This window comes from Pantherophis guttatus, chromosome 1 (assembly GCF_059756535.1).
Source record: "Pantherophis guttatus breed Tessera chromosome 1, ASM5975653v1, whole genome shotgun sequence".
Taxonomy (NCBI): Eukaryota; Metazoa; Chordata; class Lepidosauria; order Squamata; family Colubridae; genus Pantherophis; species Pantherophis guttatus.
In genome coordinates this window covers 212,275,361-212,293,446 of record NC_142063.1, presented here as the reverse complement: position 1 = coordinate 212,293,446, position 18,086 = coordinate 212,275,361, and the positions used below count along the sequence as shown (strand labels likewise).

The 18,086-nt window shown below is 40.8% G+C and overlaps 2 protein-coding genes across 7 annotated transcripts in view; both read left to right on the top strand.

The window, feature by feature from the left end:
- The window catches only part of GREB1 (growth regulating estrogen receptor binding 1), a 98,617-nt gene extending 95,613 nt beyond the window's left edge, over nucleotides 1-3,004 (top strand). For all 5 annotated transcript variants that reach the window (XM_034432114.3, XM_034432112.3, XM_034432115.3 and 2 more), the window contains one exon: nucleotides 818-3,004. In XM_034432114.3, coding sequence (XP_034288005.2) covers nucleotides 818-981 — 164 coding nt within the window. In that variant the 3' untranslated portion in view covers nucleotides 982-3,004. The remainder of the gene's footprint in view (nucleotides 1-817) is intronic.
- Nucleotides 3,005-4,040: 1,036 nt separating this feature from the next.
- The window catches only part of LPIN1 (lipin 1), a 105,904-nt gene continuing 91,858 nt past the window's right edge, over nucleotides 4,041-18,086 (top strand). For both annotated transcript variants that reach the window (XM_034432120.3, XM_034432117.3), the window contains exon 1: nucleotides 4,041-4,183. In XM_034432120.3, coding sequence (XP_034288011.2) covers nucleotides 4,124-4,183 — 60 coding nt within the window. In that variant the 5' untranslated portion in view covers nucleotides 4,041-4,123. The remainder of the gene's footprint in view (nucleotides 4,184-18,086) is intronic.

The window sequence follows — 18,086 nt, the reverse complement described above, 5'->3', positions numbered from 1 at the left end:
TCAGATCTCTCTTTTCACTTACATCTCCCAAATCTCTCTCCCCTTAGTTTCGTACATCTCCCCACTTCCCTGGAATATAAACTGCAGGAGGTGCCCTGCACCATCATGTTTGATTGACTGCTCTAATGCCCACTTATTCTAAATACTATATTCAGCAAGTGGAAGGAGATATGAATTATTTTGCCACCTATGAAAGGTATCCTATGACACAGGGAGGGAAAGAAGGCAGGAGACAAGCATATTTCTAAGAGATTGCTTGGTGTTCTTGATTGTTAAAACGGTTGTCCTTTCAGTGTTTCTCCTTTTGACAAATAATGTCTTTTAAGCTATTCCACAATTGAGAGCTGGGATTTGGGTGCCGGCTGTTGTGTATGATTTTTGTTTTTAGTTCAGAGAGTTATGTATCTGAGGGGTCCTTGGTGCTCTCCGAACTTGGGTTGTTTTCTTGAAAATGTTTCACTACCCAGCTAGGTAATATCAGTGATACAAGGAGTGGGATTTGCTCTCTGTTTACGTGGTTTATGGCTGGCCCTATCTGTGATCGTGGGAGTGTTCTTAGTGGTTCCTTGATTTCGTTCCATAATTAAAAACATCCTCACCAATACTGACTGGGCAAGCCTCTAGTATATAAAAAGAGAACAAACCCCACTTCCTTCTGGCACTGATGATATTACCTAGTTGGGTAATGAAACGTCTGCAAGAAAACAACTAAGGTCAGAGATTACTAAGGACCCCACCGTTCAACCCTGAGCTACAATATTCTTTTCTACTAGTTATGTATATGTAATACAAATGCTAATAATAATAATTTCCACAGGTGCCACCTTATGTGTCATTTGCCAAGATAGAAACTCCCTTCGCCAAACTGTTGTCCGGCTGGAACTGGAAGATGAGTGGCAATTCCGGCTAAGAGATGAGTTTCAAACTGCCAATGCCAAAGAAGACAAGCCCCTCTTTTTTTTGACAGGACGGCATATTTAATAAGAAATTATCTGACAACTTCAAGGAGGTCTCTTTCAACCAAAAATAAGTTGTGAAAATAGTTGGGGAACTTAAATGTTCAGCTGAACTTTTTTTTAAAAAAAACATAATGTAGACAAAAATGTAGGCAAATTTGAAATATCTGTATTATAATTCTATTTTATTTGACACATTTGTGTTTATAATTTCAGACTGTGTCAGTACCTTTTATAATTTAAGATGTTTAAACTGTTCCTTTTGTGTTAGGAGCAGGGTGGAATTACTGCTTGTTGTAGTTGAATTGTTTATAGGCTCTCTTTGTCTTTGTTTTGGTTGTATAAATTATAGATATTATTTTGTCAGGCAATATTTGGGGTGGTATGGTTCAACATTTAGACGTAGATTCCCTTCTTAACCTTTTCTTGAATTAGAAGTCAGTAGGCAGAAAATGCTCCATTCTTAGTATATAGTGCAGCTGGTAAGTGAACAGCTATTGTGAAAAAGATTTGGGTAGAGCACTAGAGGCAAAAAGGAACTGGACAGTTGTCCCATTCATGAAGAGCTTGGCAGTGTGTATCAGACTTAGTGGGAATTGCAGAAAACAACTGTCCAAGGGATTGAGCCTTATATTTCCATTTTAATGAAAATGGACACTTAGGCCTTTACCCTACTAGTAATTTTGAGCATCTTCCACAATCACCCCTTTCCATTGCTGGGGTGATTCAAAGCCCGTCCTCATTACATTGGATAGGCCACAACACTGGGCAGATGATTCTAGAAGATGCTACTGTAATGATTTCCCTCGTCCTAATCTCAGAACCATTGTTTGTTCTAGATAATTTTTAAAGTGGAAGCATTTATAGGACCCTGATAAGAAGATAGTTCCTGTCCAGTTTCCTCAATGCCTTCAACAATAACAGAGCTTTTAATATCTAATCGAGGGGTGAAATCCAGCAGATTCTGACAGGTTCTGGAGAACCGGTAGCGGAAATTTTGAGTAGTTCAGAGAACCGGCAAATACCACCTCTGGCTGGCCCCAGAGTGGGGTGGGAATGGAGATTTTGCAATATCCTTCCCCCAGGAGTGGGGAGGGAATGGGGATTTTGCAATATCCTTCTCCTGCCATGCCCACAGAACCGGTAGGGAAAAATTTTGAATTTTGCCCCTGATCTAATCTCATTGGAAAAGAGAGAGTGGGAAATATTGAGGGAGATATTCAGAGATGTATCGCCTTGAAAGTAGCCCATATTGAACTGTTTATCACAAATATTGAGAGTTGACCACAGGACATGTTCTATGACATTTTGTATTATGTCACTAATGTTTTATGATAACTTTTATGTATAAAGTGTTTTATAAAATTTCAAGCCCACAGGAGTCACGGGTTCTGGATTTTGAATATATTTTGTAAATTAGCCCTTTTTGAAGTACCTTCATTCAATAACTGTTGCCTACAATACACTGTTTCATCCAGCTAAAGATTATACACAGACGAACAGAGTTTTAATAGTATGTTAGACAACCCATGACCTGTTGGGTCATTGTTTCAAAGACATTTCCTTTCCAGATTCCCTAAAACCTTCAACCATAGTAGAACTTCTAATGTAATGGAAAAGTTTTTTAAAATTCAGTGATATATTCAGAGATGTATCTGCCTTGAAAGTAGCCCATTTTTGAACTGTGCAGCACAAACATCAGCGGTTGGCCACAGGGAATGTTCTCTGACATTTTGTATTATGTCAGAAAAAAAAAGACATTTTTTCCTAGGGCTAAACCAGAAGAAGAGAACTCCGACCACAGACCAGAGGCCTGCTTCAGTGCAATTCATTTTCTGCTTATAACAGAATTTACAGCTATCAGCACTGGAATGGGGATAAGGAATCATCAGATGGTTAAATGCTGGAAAACTTCATCTGTCAAAGGACTTGGCAATAAATCACCACAGGAAAAGGACAAATTGATTGTCCTTTCTAACTCCTTGATGGGCAACCAGTTCTTCATTTCTTTAATTTTAATTAAAATTAAAATGTCTAATTTTCAGGAACATTCTTGTAAAGGGACATGACACTGCTTGTAATTCAATTTCTCCAGTGGCAAAAAGTGTTAAGCACTTCATCTATATGGGCTGTGATCTATTCAGAGCTAAGCACTTTTAAATTCCACTATTTAAAAAAAAACAAAAAACAAATCTATGCCTGCACTATTGAAATTAAGGAGTCTGGTCATTGGTGTTTGTTTGTTTTTATCAGAGCCCACACTGATAGTTCACCATGACCTCAAGATACACTTAAGATACACTTGCTCAGAAGAAGATGGTGGATTTTCTCCCCCCGCCCCTGTAGTGAAATAAAATAAAATCCAGATGCAATTTCCCATATTTGATCATTTGGAGAATCCAATTATTTCTTTGGGGAACAAAATCATGAGAGCTTCGAACAGTGTTAAAGAATAAATCGATGACCGTAAGCTACAATTGTGCAACCATAAAATAGCTAATAGCATCGTGTCTGAAACAACTTGTCACACAAGAAAGTTGGTTTGCTGCTGTCATTTTTAGTGGGTCAGGGCTGTAAGAAATACATCTGGATATCCCGTGCTAAACAGGGTATTTTTGCCAACTTCCATAACCAGATTCACATGACCTCCAAATGGCTTCTGCTGCCCTCTAGTCTATAAGGTTCATCTTGAATGAATAATCATATTTTTAAATACTAGGAGTTTTATCATAGTCTAGCAGAACCCCAGTGAGGTTTTTTTCTTTGAACAACACTAACAGTTATCAACTTCCATCTTGCCCTACATCCCCTTCCTCACTCTTAATGGAAGAATAAATCTCTGAATTGTTCATCCCCATGCAAAAGGTTGGTAGTTATTTTTCTCTAGACACGTAAACACCTTTTTACAGGAGGCTTATGATTTAACAGGGCTACTTGAGGAGTCAGCTGCCAAGCCAGCGGGTACCAGATTACAGAGCTCATGTTTCTCTTCCAGGCTAAGGTTCCAAAAACATGAGCAGGCTAAACTAGCAAGCAAACTGAATCGCTGGGAAATTATTCTGTCTGCATCTTTGTTGTCAACGACCCATTGCTTTAAGGCAGGGTGTTTGTTTCAGGTTGAAATTTAAATCAGTGTTAACGTCCTTGGCAGCATTAGCCCTCTGGCAATGGAGGAAAAGAATCATCTCAAGATGCCATCTGAAGATACTGAGTCGCCTTGGTCTTGGGTAAGGCCTCCTGATCTAGAGCAGAAATTAGATGTCGGAATTAGAGGACACCTTGGCTTTTGCAGATTACAGGCTCAGGGCACAGTCCTGGTCATATTGATTCAAATTGCAAAGCTGTGTTGAATTGGTGCAAATGGGTAGAGAGGTTTCTTTGGTTCCTTTAGTTTTCAGCTTGGCAAAAAGAATAGAAATAGGGCAGAGAAGGGAGGAAAGATGCATCTTTTATATTGCATGCAGTTTAAATAGTATATATTGTTTTGTTTTGTTTTCTTTCAAATTGTTATTGGGTGCCATTCTAATGGACATTCTAATGTCTCTTGAAAAACTATTTCCCCCATTTTAACATTGTTGGACTATAGAGAAACATTGCTTTTTGGGCATATTTGGCTAGCTAAAATTTAATTTCATTCTGAGTTTTGCAATTTTTGTATACCTAAAAGAGCAAAAAAATTTAAAGACTGCTCTGAGATGGATCTTGCTTTCTGAAAAATGTGAACTACTACTGTTTTTGAAAAACAGCAGTAGGGAGATTGGATGTTGCAAGCTTTATTCTGTATCATTTCTGCAAACTTTCATATTAGGGGAGAGGCAGGAAGGTTGGGACCACATTTGAAACATTTGCAAAACCTTGCAATCAGCAAGGTTTCCTGACTCCCGGTGGTCTAATAATAGCAACTCTTAAAAAGCCTAGCCTCACTCCTAAATGCAATTGTTGGAGAGGGCAGTATAGCAAGGATTGGATTTTTGCATGAGAAGAACTTGCAAATTTGATTTTTGGATCCATCACAAATTTCTCGGATGGTTAAAAAGCACACTGAACCTTAATTCTTCCTGTGCTTTTGTCTGTCTGAGTCACAGCTTTCCATTTAACTCAGATGATTAAGCCTCTGATAAATGAAATAGACTTTGCAAGTGGGTCTCAGTTCTCTGCTTCTATTAAGTTTTATAAAGGGGAGGTAGATACATGTAGGGATATTTCTCTCATTAGGAAATGCTTTTTCAGAATTTCTTGATGGGTCTGACTGAGCAGTACAATCCATGATAGACAAAGAAGACTTTTCTGCAGATAGTGATGTTTAGTTTAGTTTAGTTTATTCATACTTATATGCCGCCCTTCTTCCGAAGGACTCGGGGCGGCTCACAAAGATAAAACAACGGAACAATAAAATTAATACTAAAATAATCCAATTAAAATCCCCAAGAGTTAAAACTAAGACTCCTAGCAGATCAGGCAATTTGTTGGAAAAGCCATGTCTTCAGGTCACCGCGGAAAGAGCGTGAATTTGACACTCTCAGTGTATGTGGAATATGAATAAAAGGATGGCAAAGTTCTGTAATGCTCATTTTCAGGTGGTAAATAAGTGATTCAGAACAAAAATAGTTTTGAGTCTTCTGTTGGAGTTAGTCTTGCTAAATGTCTTAATAATGGAAGTTATACCTAAAGAAGAACAATAAGGGTATGGTGAAGATATAAGATTAACATTTTACTTTTGTGTGGTTCAATAGGTGAAAACACTAAATACACAATAACTTTAAAGGTAAAGATACAGGAATATGATAGATATGAATGAATGAAAGAAATACCTTATTCTCTCTCTCTCTCTCTCCCTCCCTCCCTCCCTCCCTCTCTTATTTTTGGAACCACCCATCTACCTCATAGAGGCATTCTGGGTGGTGTACAGTAAAATATTAGAACAGGAAAGAAAAGTTAAAATTTAAATAGAAGCAAGGATGATTAAAAACAATGTTAAAAATTAATTAAAAGACAAGCGGGGGGGGGGGCCTTTCAGGGCCCCCCATCAGTCTGATGACTGCATTATCCTCTGCACTTCCCAAGCAAGGCTGCAGTGTCATATTTTCATTCCTTTCAGGAAGGCCAGCTCTCAATTTGACAGCAAAAAAGAACTTTCAACAGAGAATACAGGTAGTCCTCAATTTACAACCACGATTGAACCCAAAATGTATGTTGTTAAGTGAGTTTCCCCCCTTTTTATGACCTTTCTTACCACATTTGTGAAGTGAATCCCTGCAGTTGCTAAGTTAGTAACACGGTTGTTAAGCAAATCCGTTGACTTTGCTTGCCAGAAGCTCGCAAAAGGTGATCACATGCCCCAGGAACACTGCAAGCGTCATAAATGTGAGTCAGCGGTCAAACATCTGAATGTAAATCACGTGACTATGGGGATGCTGCAATGGTCATAAGTGTGACAAATGGTCATAAGTTCCTTTTTTCAGTGCTGTTGTAACTTCAAATGGTCACTAAGTGAACTGTTGTAAGTCAAGGTCTACATTTATCTGAAGCTCAGGGTGTTCTGACCCAGCCTTCTTATCCAAGAAATCTGTCTGCCTCTCCCTGTGAGCTGGCTTACTGCTTTTCTTTGCTCTCCTCTCCTCTCTATGCATACACACATCTGGGATGGGCCCCATCTGTTCCTCCCCCTCACTCAGCTCAGGCCCTGAAGACAGCTGCCTCTCCATCTGGGGGAGGACAGAAGGCCCCGGCTCTGCCTCTGCCTCTGCCTCTGATGCTGTTTCCTTATCAGAAAGGCTCCGAAACTGGGCCAGACTCTCCCTCTACCTACTCCTCACTTGACTCTGCACCTAGCTCTGCTGGCAGCTGATGGGCCACAAAAACAGGGTTGAAATATGGTGTTGCTCTCTGAGCTGGCAGACCTTTCATTACCCAATTAGGTAGCCTTAGGAGTGTGCTTGCATAGTGTCAGAGGATTCTGGGAGATTGAAGAGCAGTTTACCACAGGCTGCTGAGAACTTACGCTCCATCTCATTGGATCAAGCTAGTGGCTAGAAATTGTTTCGCATACCACCAGAGGATTCTGGGAGGCTGAGGAGGAGCTCACCATGATTAATAGAGAAGTGGAGCTTTCCCTCATTGGCTCAAACTAGGAAAGTATAAACAGTTCCAATGAGGAGATTTGTGTAATGTCAGAACATTCTGGGAAACTAAAGAGGAACTTAGTGTTACTCATTATGTGTGTTGGTTTGGGGTTATTGCATCTTTTGATTTATTTAACATGGTTTTGAGGGCTTTTGTTCATTTGTATTCCTTGGTTGTTACTGGGGTGTATTCAGAGGTAGGCTGCTGAGGGTTCGCAGGGGTTCGGGAGAACCTCTAGCTAAGATTCTGTGCAGTTTGGAGAACCCTCAAATCCCATTCCTGGCTGGCCCCGCCCACCCCACCCCACCCGTCCCAGGAGTCCACATGCAGCCCGTTTTGGATGCAGGTAAGTGCAGGGCGCGCACGGAGGCTCGGGGAGGATGAAAAACGGGCCTACCAGAAGTTCGAGAAGGCAGGAAACGGGCCTGTTTCTGGTTTCCAGAGCCTGAAGAGGCCGTTTTCACTCTCCCGGAGGTTCAAGCAAAGCCTCCAGAGCCCAGGGAGGACAAAAACACCCCCTTGCTGTAGTGCAGGAGGCCAACTAGGCCACGCCCACAATGGCCATGCCCATCCAGCAACTGGGCAGAGAACCCCTTGCTAAAATTTTTGAAGCCCACCCCGGGTGTATTTTGATACAGGGTTGTGATATCCTTTTCAGAACTTGTGTTGTAGTAAGTTACATTCATTCCCCACCCATCCACCCACTCACCCATACACATACACTCAATAACCTTGATGTTATCTAGTTAGGCAAGGAAATGTATGCAAACAACCAAGCTCAGAGAGCAACACACACACACACACACACACACACACACACACACACACACACACGAAGGACAGCACTTCAGATGTTCTTTGGATTGGGCACTATAAAGGTAAATATAAGACAGAAATGCAAATAATACTGGGGTTTGCCAAAATGGAGTTGATGGGTCAGGTGAATCCTAATTTATGGCAGGAAATTGATACTTTCAATAATCATATGGAATAGATAACCCTGACCATCATGACTGTAGATGGCCTGTGTCATTTTAGTGTATGTGACTCAGAATGGCAAACAGAAGGAAAATTCCAATGATACTGTTATGACATTGAACGTTATAATCATAACCTCAATAACCGGTGACTTGCTATCTTTGGTATCTCAGACTGACAGCTGTGTCATAATATATTTAGCCCATTCACTTGCTTTTCACTGAAAGCCTGCATTTAATCTACTGTCTCCCCTTCGTGTTTTATCTCAAACGTCAACAGGGGTGATCACAGTAGCATCTGTTGCTGTATGTTTTATTTCAGTGACTTTTAAGAATGGGAATGCCACATTGTTAGATATTGCTTTGAGCTTTCCTTTCCTTTTGACACCTTTTTGAAAAACAAACCTTAGAATAATTCCAAAACATAAAAATTATTAATAGACAATATACAATGTATTAGTACACTAAAATGCAATTTGCAAAACATTTTCTTAAAAAAAAAAATACGAGTAAGAAAAGATATTTTCCTTGGGAAGGACAGTAAATCCTTCCAGTGGAAAGCTTAAGTAACATCTTTCAGAAGTCTGCCGGTCTTGAATTACTGTGACAGCGGAATTAAATTATTCCTTCAGACTTGGGCTTCATCAGGTGATTCAAGGGCACATGATGGAGTGTGGATTTGGCTGCCTGGACTCTGCAAACTTGATATGGATCAGTAAATTCCCTGGAATAATTTTTGGAAGCAGATTTTCTTCTACTCTATTGAAACCCTGTTAGACAGGACAAATATCCTTAAAGCAGTGGTGAAATCCAAGTTTTTTTTACTACTGGTTCGGTAGGCGTGGCTTGGTGCGCATGGCAGGGGAAAGATACTGCAATATCTCCATTCCCACCCCACTTCAGGGGAAGGAGTACTGCAAAATCCCCATTCCCTCCTCACTCCTGGGGGAAGGATATTGCAAAATCTCCATTCCCAACCCACTCTGGGGCCAGCCAAAGGTGGTATTTGCTGGTTCTCCGAACTACTCAAAATTTCTGCTACCGGTTCTCTAGAACCTGTCAGAACCTGCTGGATTTCACAACTGCCTTAAAGGCAGCGCAATATTGGACAAAGTGAACGAACCTCTAATTCCTTCTATATCTATGCATGCACACAAATCTCTGAGTTGCTGGATGGAACAATGGTAAACAGGTGTCATTTCACAATTTAGCAGGTCTAAGAAAAAATTGTTTGGGTTGGGGTCTAGTTTCACAGCAACACTTAAGATCCTGTTCTAGAGGTCATCAAACAAACAAAAAGAAGCAGTTTATTAATTATTAATAAATATTTTATCTATTGCATAGTGTAAAAGTACCATCTACAGCCCTTCAAAAAGCAGTTTGAAATTCATCTTTCTTTCTGCCAACCTCAATAGGCAGCAAACATTTTTTCATGACAATTTTTTTGCCTTCTGATCAATATTCCAATCAATGGTTTACTCCCTTAGCTACTATCAGCCATGCAGTAAAGAAAGTGTGTGTATCTATCTATATCTATATCTATATCTATATCTATATCTATATCTATATCTATATCTATATCTATATCTATCTATCTATCTATCTATCTATCTATCTATCTATCTATTTATCTATCTATCTCAAACTCTTTCAAAGGTTTCTCAGCCATCTTGGAATACTTCTGTTGCATTTAATTGTGAATTGTGGACACGAAACAATGCCATTTTAGTAGTTTTGTGACTAGACATTCATTGTCTAATCTGAGAGCATTTAAAACTTATAAAGAGGAAAGATTTATTATGAAGAAGGTGCAACTGAACAAAAACACTCAGTGCTTGACAGTCAGCCAAGTAATTTAATTGATACTTTGCTGAGTCAAGGTTACTTAACACAATTCTCTCAAAGAGACATACACTATATTTCCCTTTTGCGTAATCACATAAATATTTGTAATAAATAACTCTCGTATGGTTAATAAAGTTCACAACAGCAGAAGACATAGACATTAATACCAGAAAGGAGCCAGGGAATCATCAGTTTTTAATCCACTATTGTGGATGGACATGACCTCCCTCTCTTCCCAAAGGATATTGCTTCTGAATTGTGCTGGCAAAGGATGAAAGTCTCTCATAGGATGTCCCAGTGTGGAAATGCTTGGTTATTTGCTTGTAGACATGCCATTACCCAATTAGGTAGCTTCATTGGAGTACTTGCATAATGTCAGAGGATTCTGGGAAATTGAAGAGAAGCTCACCACAAGACACAGAGAAGTGGGACTTTCTCTTATTGGATCAAGTTGTGGCCTGGGAACTGCTTCACTGGGAACTTTTGCCTACCACCAGGAGACAGTGAATTCTAGTCCCATTTAAGGCATAAAAACCAGCTGGGTGACTCTGGCCAATCACCAGGAGACAGTGAATTCTAATCCCACTTTAGGCCTGAAAGTTAGGTGGGTGACTCTGACTTGATGTTCACTAACTATAATACCCAAAGGCTGTATCCAAGCTCCTTAAGCATAGGTACTAGGGAGCATAATTCTCACTTTGTACAGGTAGTCCTCATTTAGCAGCCATATTTGGGACCAGCAACTCAGTCATTAAATGAAATGGTGACAAGTGAAACTGTGACTGTGTTTATGCTTATGCTTTTGCTTCAGCTTTGCTTTGCTTTACAGATCTGTGAAAGTTGTAAATGGGAGGACTGGTTGCAAAGTTACTTTCTCATCAATGTTATAACTGCTATAACTGTGAATGGTCACTATTTATTTATTTATTTATTTATTTATTTATTTATTTATTTATTTATTTATTTATTTATTTATTTATTTATTTATTTATTTATTTATTTATTTAATTTATATACCGTCCTACTCCTGAAGGACTCAGGGCAGTAAACAGCCAAAAGATAAAATACACATAGTACAAATGTTAAAAAACCACTTAAAATACATTAAATACTTTGGCCCAAAACAAATTTAAACCACCCCAATTTATAAGACAAATTTAAAAAGCAATTTAAAAGGGAAGTTAGGCCAGGCCAGCCTGCTGGAATAAAAATGTTTTGAGGGCACGGCGGAAAGTGCGCTGATCCGGGATCCTCTGTATCTCCGGGGGGAGCTCGTTCCAGATGGCAGGTGTCCCCACAGAGAAGGCTCTCCCCCTGGGGGCCGCCAGTCGACATTGTTTGACCGATGGCACCCTGAGAAGCCCCTCTCTATGGGAGCGTACTGGTCGGTGAGAGGCTACTGGTGGCAGAAAGCGGTCTCGTAGATACCACTAAACAAAGCAGTTGCTAAATGAGGACTACCTTTATATTTCAAGGCCTTCAGTTCTGAATAACACCAATCCTAACAGGACACCGAAAAAAAAGCCCAGCTCTATGGTTGATGAAGACCCAGTATATATCTAGAACCATAGACTTCAGCCTTAGCATGCTAGGGACCCCTTCAACGGATGGAAATGTGTTGAGTTCCATGAGCATGCAGGTTAAAACCAACGAGAGAGTCGAGCCAAGATTTGAAACAATTGCTGCCTGGTTGTCATACATTTCCTTAGTCACTAGGTGGCTGACCGATCCTAGTTTAAGGTTCATAATAGTGTGCAGAGGATCAAAAGGCGGAATGACTAGAACTGAGAACAATTATAGCATTTAAGGTGTGGAAGGAGGCAAAGGGTTGCTTAATAATAGAAGGCAGATTTTGCTGTACCAGTAGTTCATGAGGCTCAGAAGCAATGCCAGATCAAGTTTCTGATTCAGTTCCAGTGGCACATGCTCAAGGGGTAATAGGTCAGAAGGGAGGGAAGGGAACAATTTGTCCTACAGAGTCACTCTTTGTAAGGGAATAATCTTAGAGCGCAGTTCCAAACCTTAAACCCAATTAAGTCGAAAGGAAAAACAAGGGGCAGTCAGCGATAAATCTAAATTGATACATTGATAAATCTAAATTTCAGAATGCAATATTTAAACCAAAAGAATCTTGCCATTTCGGCTTTTTAAGGCTGTAACTTTCAATGCATCTTTGTGTTTCTACTCAGAAGTAAATTGCAGCGGGTTCAGTGGTTCTATTCCTAAGGAAGGGTGCACAAGAGTACATCCTTACTATTTAATGTGTATTGTTTATAGTTTTGCACCAAAACAAAATCTAGAAGAAAGATTACCATAGGAACAGCACGTGTGTCTTGCAAAAATATTATCGAGTTGTGTTTAATTAGATCTACACAAAGCAAATGATATTATAAGAAAAGAAGCTGTGATGATACAAAGAGTACCTAAGGCAATGCAAACAACAGCTGTGCTGTCCATCTCTCCTTCCCACTCACTTAAGCAGTGTTTGGGATATGCAGTTCCCTATAATACATTGGGCATTTGTTTCTAAGACTGCCTGTGCACCATTAAAACTATGATGCTTTTTATGCTGATTTTAAACTCTGGTTGTTTGATTGGGCAAAAGTGAAGGCTATGGTTTATCTAAGTGCCACATTGTTCATATTCCTGCCAAAATTGTGTTTGTATCTGGATCTCAATATTTACCATGGGGAAAAACCAATTTTATTTTTCCAGCTCAGATAATAGACTACTCTGCAAAGGCTACTGATCTGAAACTCACCCAAGAGACTCTAGTATAAACTCATGACTGACCCAGTTAAAGGCAGCTGTTTTCGGGAACCTGTCATGGGTCTTATAAATCAGCTTACATCATTTGCCCTTCTTGTCTCCTCTGCAGAGGCCACCACACATGCATCTTTCTTCTGTGTATGTGCTCACAAGTAAACAAAAGCTTCAATTGAAGTTCTCCTCACAGTATGTGTAAATCCTCAAAAGTGAATCTCACTTAACCTTTTATTTCTTATTACAAGGGAAGCATTTGTAAAAGTGCATCTTCTAGATCAGGGGTGTAAAACTCATGTCGTCACGGCGGCAGTAGTGAAATCCAATTTTTTTTACTACCGGTTCTGTTGGGGTGGCTTGGTGGGCATGGTATGGCTTGGTAGATGTGGCAGGGAAAGGATAATGCAAAATCTCCATTCCCACCTCACTCCAGGGGAAGGATACTGCAAAATTTCCATTGATTGATTGATTGATTGATTGATTGATTGATTCGATTTATATGCCATCCTTCTCCGGAGACTCAGGGTGGCTTACAATGCATTAAGCAATAGCCTTCATACTTTTATATATACCTGCTTAGTAGGACTTCCCCCCGCCCCAGCGGTGTTTTTTTTATACAAAGTCAGCTTATTGCCCCCACAATCTGGGTCCTCATTTTACCTACCTCGAAAGGATGGAAGGCTGAGTTAACCTTGAGCCTGGTGAGATTTGAACTTGCAGTAATTGCAGGCAGCTGGTGCTACTTAACAGCACTTTAGTCTGCTGCGCCACCAAGGCTTTTCATTTCCACCCCACTCCAGGGGAAGGATACTACAAAATCTCCATTCCCACCGCACTCTGGGGCCAGCCAAAGGTGGTATTTGCAGTTTTGCGAACTACTCAAAATGTCCGCTACTGGTTCTCCAGAATCTGTCAGAACCTGCTGGATTTCACCCCTGCACGGCAGCATCATGCGACGTATTGGGACTTTTTTCCCCTTCGCTAAACTGGGCGTGGACGTGGCCAGGCTGGGAGTTTGACAGGCCTGTTCTAGATAGAGACTTAAACCGTAAACTCATCCCCACAGCAATTCCTTCTAACTCCTTTCCTTTTCTCCCCTCCCCCCTCCCCCCAGGCCAATATAAAATCATCTATGGAAGCTATTGTGTTTCTGTCAAATGCAGTCAAATGCAGTGTTTTCTAGAGATGAAAGAGGAACAAATGATTTATTTCTAGGTTTCCTTTTTTTAAGGAGATCATTTAACTGGGAGATAATCAGGATATGCCGGAGTTACAATCTAAATTGGAAAGAAGGCAATGGCCATACTATACCACATATCATACACCAAACTCCATACAATATGACACCACGCAACACAAGCCATATACAATATTGCTATTGTTGACAGGACAATTAAAGACTTGTCCAGAAAGCTATTAAAAGTTATACTTGATTCAGAGGAACTTCTTTTAATTTTACTTTGTATTATCAATATATTATAGGTTCGCCTGTAACTATTCCGATGCTTTTTCAATCTACCAGTTTTGTTCGTCCGTAGCTTTAGTATTATTTTTCAATTCAAAATCTGGAGTGGGGGAGTACCTTTGGTAGGATAAACCAAAACACTACAAGTATACTTGTACAGGTAGTCCTCGACTTATGACCACAGTTGAGCTCAAAATTTCAATTGTTAAGTGAGACATTTGCTAAGTGAGTTTTGCCCCATATTACGACCTTCCTTGTCACATTTGTTACTGTAGTTGATAAGTTAGTAACCTGGTTGTTAAGTGAATCTGGTTTCCCCGTTGACTTTGCCTGTCAAAAGGTTGCAGAAAGGGATCACATGATCTTGGGACAGAGCAATGGGGACCCAGTTGCCAAGCGTCTGAATTTTGATCAAATTGATCATATCTAAGTCGCAAGTATTTACTCTCACTGTATTTTCCCATCTGCGTCTAATTATTGCACAAATATAGCCTGGCAACCTTTTTTTCTGTTGGGTCCCCTGGAAATTGCTTTTATCTCATCTCCCCTTCCAGGGTGAAACATCCTTAAGTTACCCACATCAGTATGACTGTTATAGTATTTTCGCCTTACTCCAATGCCATGCAAGGGCCATTTCAAAATGTTTCTAGGAATTTGTTAGATTTTGTTTCTGGGAATTTGTTAGGAAGTGATTGCAAAGAACAGAGGAAAGAGAGAGAGGGAAGGAGAAAGACCAGCAATGATCTATCAGCAAATCAATGTTATCCTAGTCCTAGTAATAGCTTCTGCCAACTCAAAGATTCTCAGTAAACTCTTCAACTCAGCAATTAAGACTCCCAGAACCAACATAGAGAAAGGGACCCCTTGCAAACCAGTTCTGTGAATGTTCTTATAAATCAAAGGTAAGCAAAAAATGAAGCATTGTTGGAATAATTTCAGGACAAAGTGATCATCAGATAAAAAACCCGAAAATATTTGCTATGGAACCACTGCAAATTGAATGACGTAGGATGTCGTCTCAGCCATGTTTACTTCAGCCCTCCTATCCCATCCCGGAGATCAGTGGAATTTCAACCCCAAACATCCACCTTTCTGCATTTGCAGCTTTGCGTGTGTGAACTTTCTTCCAAAGTGTTTTCGAAAAAGGCAGCCTCAAGGTGGGCGTGTAAGCAGACAGAGCAAAAAAAAAATACACAGTGCAGAGGGACAGGCAGGCTTCCCTGCTCTATTTCAAATAGCTTAGCAAAGCTGTGGTGTGTTTTGATTGGTTGGTGTGGGCCACCTCCCACTTCTCAGAAGCCGATCCTTGTAGTCTGCAGATACGTGGAAAGGATATACAAAATGTGCCTGGAAGATATCAAGTGGAGAGCTTTTGTTTCCACCAGGAACTGGGCGTGAAAGGGCAGAGTGCCAACACCCAATAACAGCCCTCCGTAAAAACATCTACTTATTTAAATGGCAGGAAAAACAAGCACTGTTTCAAAACCATGCTCTTGTTATTCACAGATTCTTGGAAAGTAGGCAAGTTTGTTTTCTCCTCTCTTTCCTGCATTGTTAAAAACAAACTTTTAAAAACTCGACTTGAGCAAGAACAGAACTACAACCATCAAGATTAGGAAAAGGAAAAGGGGCCTGGTAGCTCAGCAGACTAAAAGCATTGTGATTAACACCAGCTGTCTGCAATTACTGTAAGTTCGAATCTCACCAGGCACAAGGTTGACTCAGCCTTCCATCCTTTCTAAGGTAGGTAAATTGAGGACCCAGTTTGTGGGAGCAATAAGCTGACTTTGTATAAATATACAAAAGTATGAAGGCTATTGCTTAACGCATTGTAAGCCACCCTGAGTCTCCAGAGAAGGGCGGCATATAAATCAAATTAAAAAACAAAAAGTTTTTTTTTAAAAAAAACTATTAAATAAAATCAGAGGTAATACCAGACATTTCGATGCTTGAACTGTAGTAACCGACCGTGCTCATGGTGTGATCAAGAGCAGCCAAATTATTTTAGGGCTTGAAGCAGAATGCCTGCAAACACTTCTCCCTTTGCAAATTAAATAAATTAAGGAACAATTAGTTGCTTCCTCATGCCACCCATGTAATGAATTGACAAAGTGGACCACAATATTTTGCCTAATAGTACTTTGGTTTTGGTTTTTTAAGCTCTCATGGTATTTCAGGGACGTCTCTTAGCAAATGGCAAGCGTATATAAAGCTGGGTAGTGAAGGGAATGCTAAAGGGACAATTTAGGCTGAAACCACTTTATTAATACAATTGTAATTATTGTATTATTACAGTCTTGTAATACAATCATTGTAAAAAGACAGGGATGTGGTGGCTCAGTAGCTAAGATGCTGAGTTTGTCGATCGAAAGGTCAGCAGTTCAGCGGTTCAAATCCCTAGTGCCGTGTAACGGGGTGAGCTCCCATTACTTGTCCCACCTTCTGCCAACTTAGCAGTTCGAAAGCACGTAAAAAATGCAAGTAGAAAAATAGGGACCACCTTTGGTGGGAAGGTAACAGCGTTCTGTGCGCCTTTGGCGTTTAGTCATGCTGGCCACATGACCACAGAGACGTCTTCGGACAGCGCTGGCTCTTTGGCTTTGAAACGGAGATGAGCACCGCCCCCTAGAGTCAGGAACAACCAGCACATACGTGCGAGGGGAACCTTTACCTTTACCTTACTAATGATTATGGAAACGGTGTATTTGTCACTTACAGAGTAACATAAGCAATATATTCCTGAAGGAGAAATCTGCATGGGGGCCCATTCATCCAACTATCCTCAACACCACCCTATTAAATAGACCCTTTCTATCACCTATTACTTTCAGTCTATGGTTGAACTTGCCGGGGAAAAGGATGGCAAGAATGTTATTGTTGTAGAGGAGGAATATATGAAGAGGAGAAAAGAACAGTCCCTTTTGAATGGGAAAAATGAACGTGTGATTTTGTTTCAGGAAGGCTGAAGACCCAGAATTTAGAAGATTCTGAAATGAGATTTGAAGGAGAGAAAAACGTCACCCACACAGAGGGCATTACACTGGCATTCTTACCAAGAAGATTTTTAGAGTACAAAGGGAAGGTGGGGAGAAAAATAATGTACCGGTAGTTACTGAAAGGTGGCTCACTGCTAAGCCCCATTCTCCTCTTTCATCCCTGTTCTTCCAGTTTTTTTGTGGGGTACCTTTGAGTCAGTCTTGACTCTTAGTGACTGCCTGGGTAAGTCTCTGTAGTTTTCTTGGCAAGGTTTATCAGAAGTGGTTTGTTTTTGTTAGCTGTTTCGTTCCTAAGGTAGGACTAGAACTCCCAGTCTCCCAGTTTCTAGCCTGGTGTCTTAACCACTGCAGCAAACTAGCTCTAAGGAAGTGCAACAGGAAAGTACGATTTGAATGTTGTTAGGCTCCAACTCCAACTCCTATCTGCCCAGGCAACAGATTAGTCTGTTCTTTAATTCATAAAGAACAGACTAGCAAATGCTAGTCATCATCTAGGACCGTGATGGCAAACCTATGGCCCGCGTGCCACAGTGGCCCGCGGAGCCATATCTGTGGGCATGTGAGCGTTGCCCTAGCTCAGCTCCAGCATGCATGTGCGCGCTGGCCACCTGATTTTCGGCCCTTCCGGGCCCACTGGAAGTCGGAGAATGGGCCATTCCTGGCCTCCAGAGGGCCTCTGTGGGGGTGGGGAAGGCCATTTTCGCCCTCCCCAGACTCCAAGAAAGCCTCTGGAGTCTGGGGAGGGCAAAAAATGGGCCTACCGGGCCCACTGTGCCATCATGTGCCAAAAGCGGGGAGGGGGAGCGTGGTGGGGGGTCACACATGTATGCGCGGGGGGGTGAGGCGTATTGAATTATGGCTGTGGGCATGCACACGCGCAAACCTCCCCCTCTTCCCCCACTTTTGGCACACGATGGCAAAAAGGTTAGCCATCACTGATCTAGGATCTTCTAACTGGTGA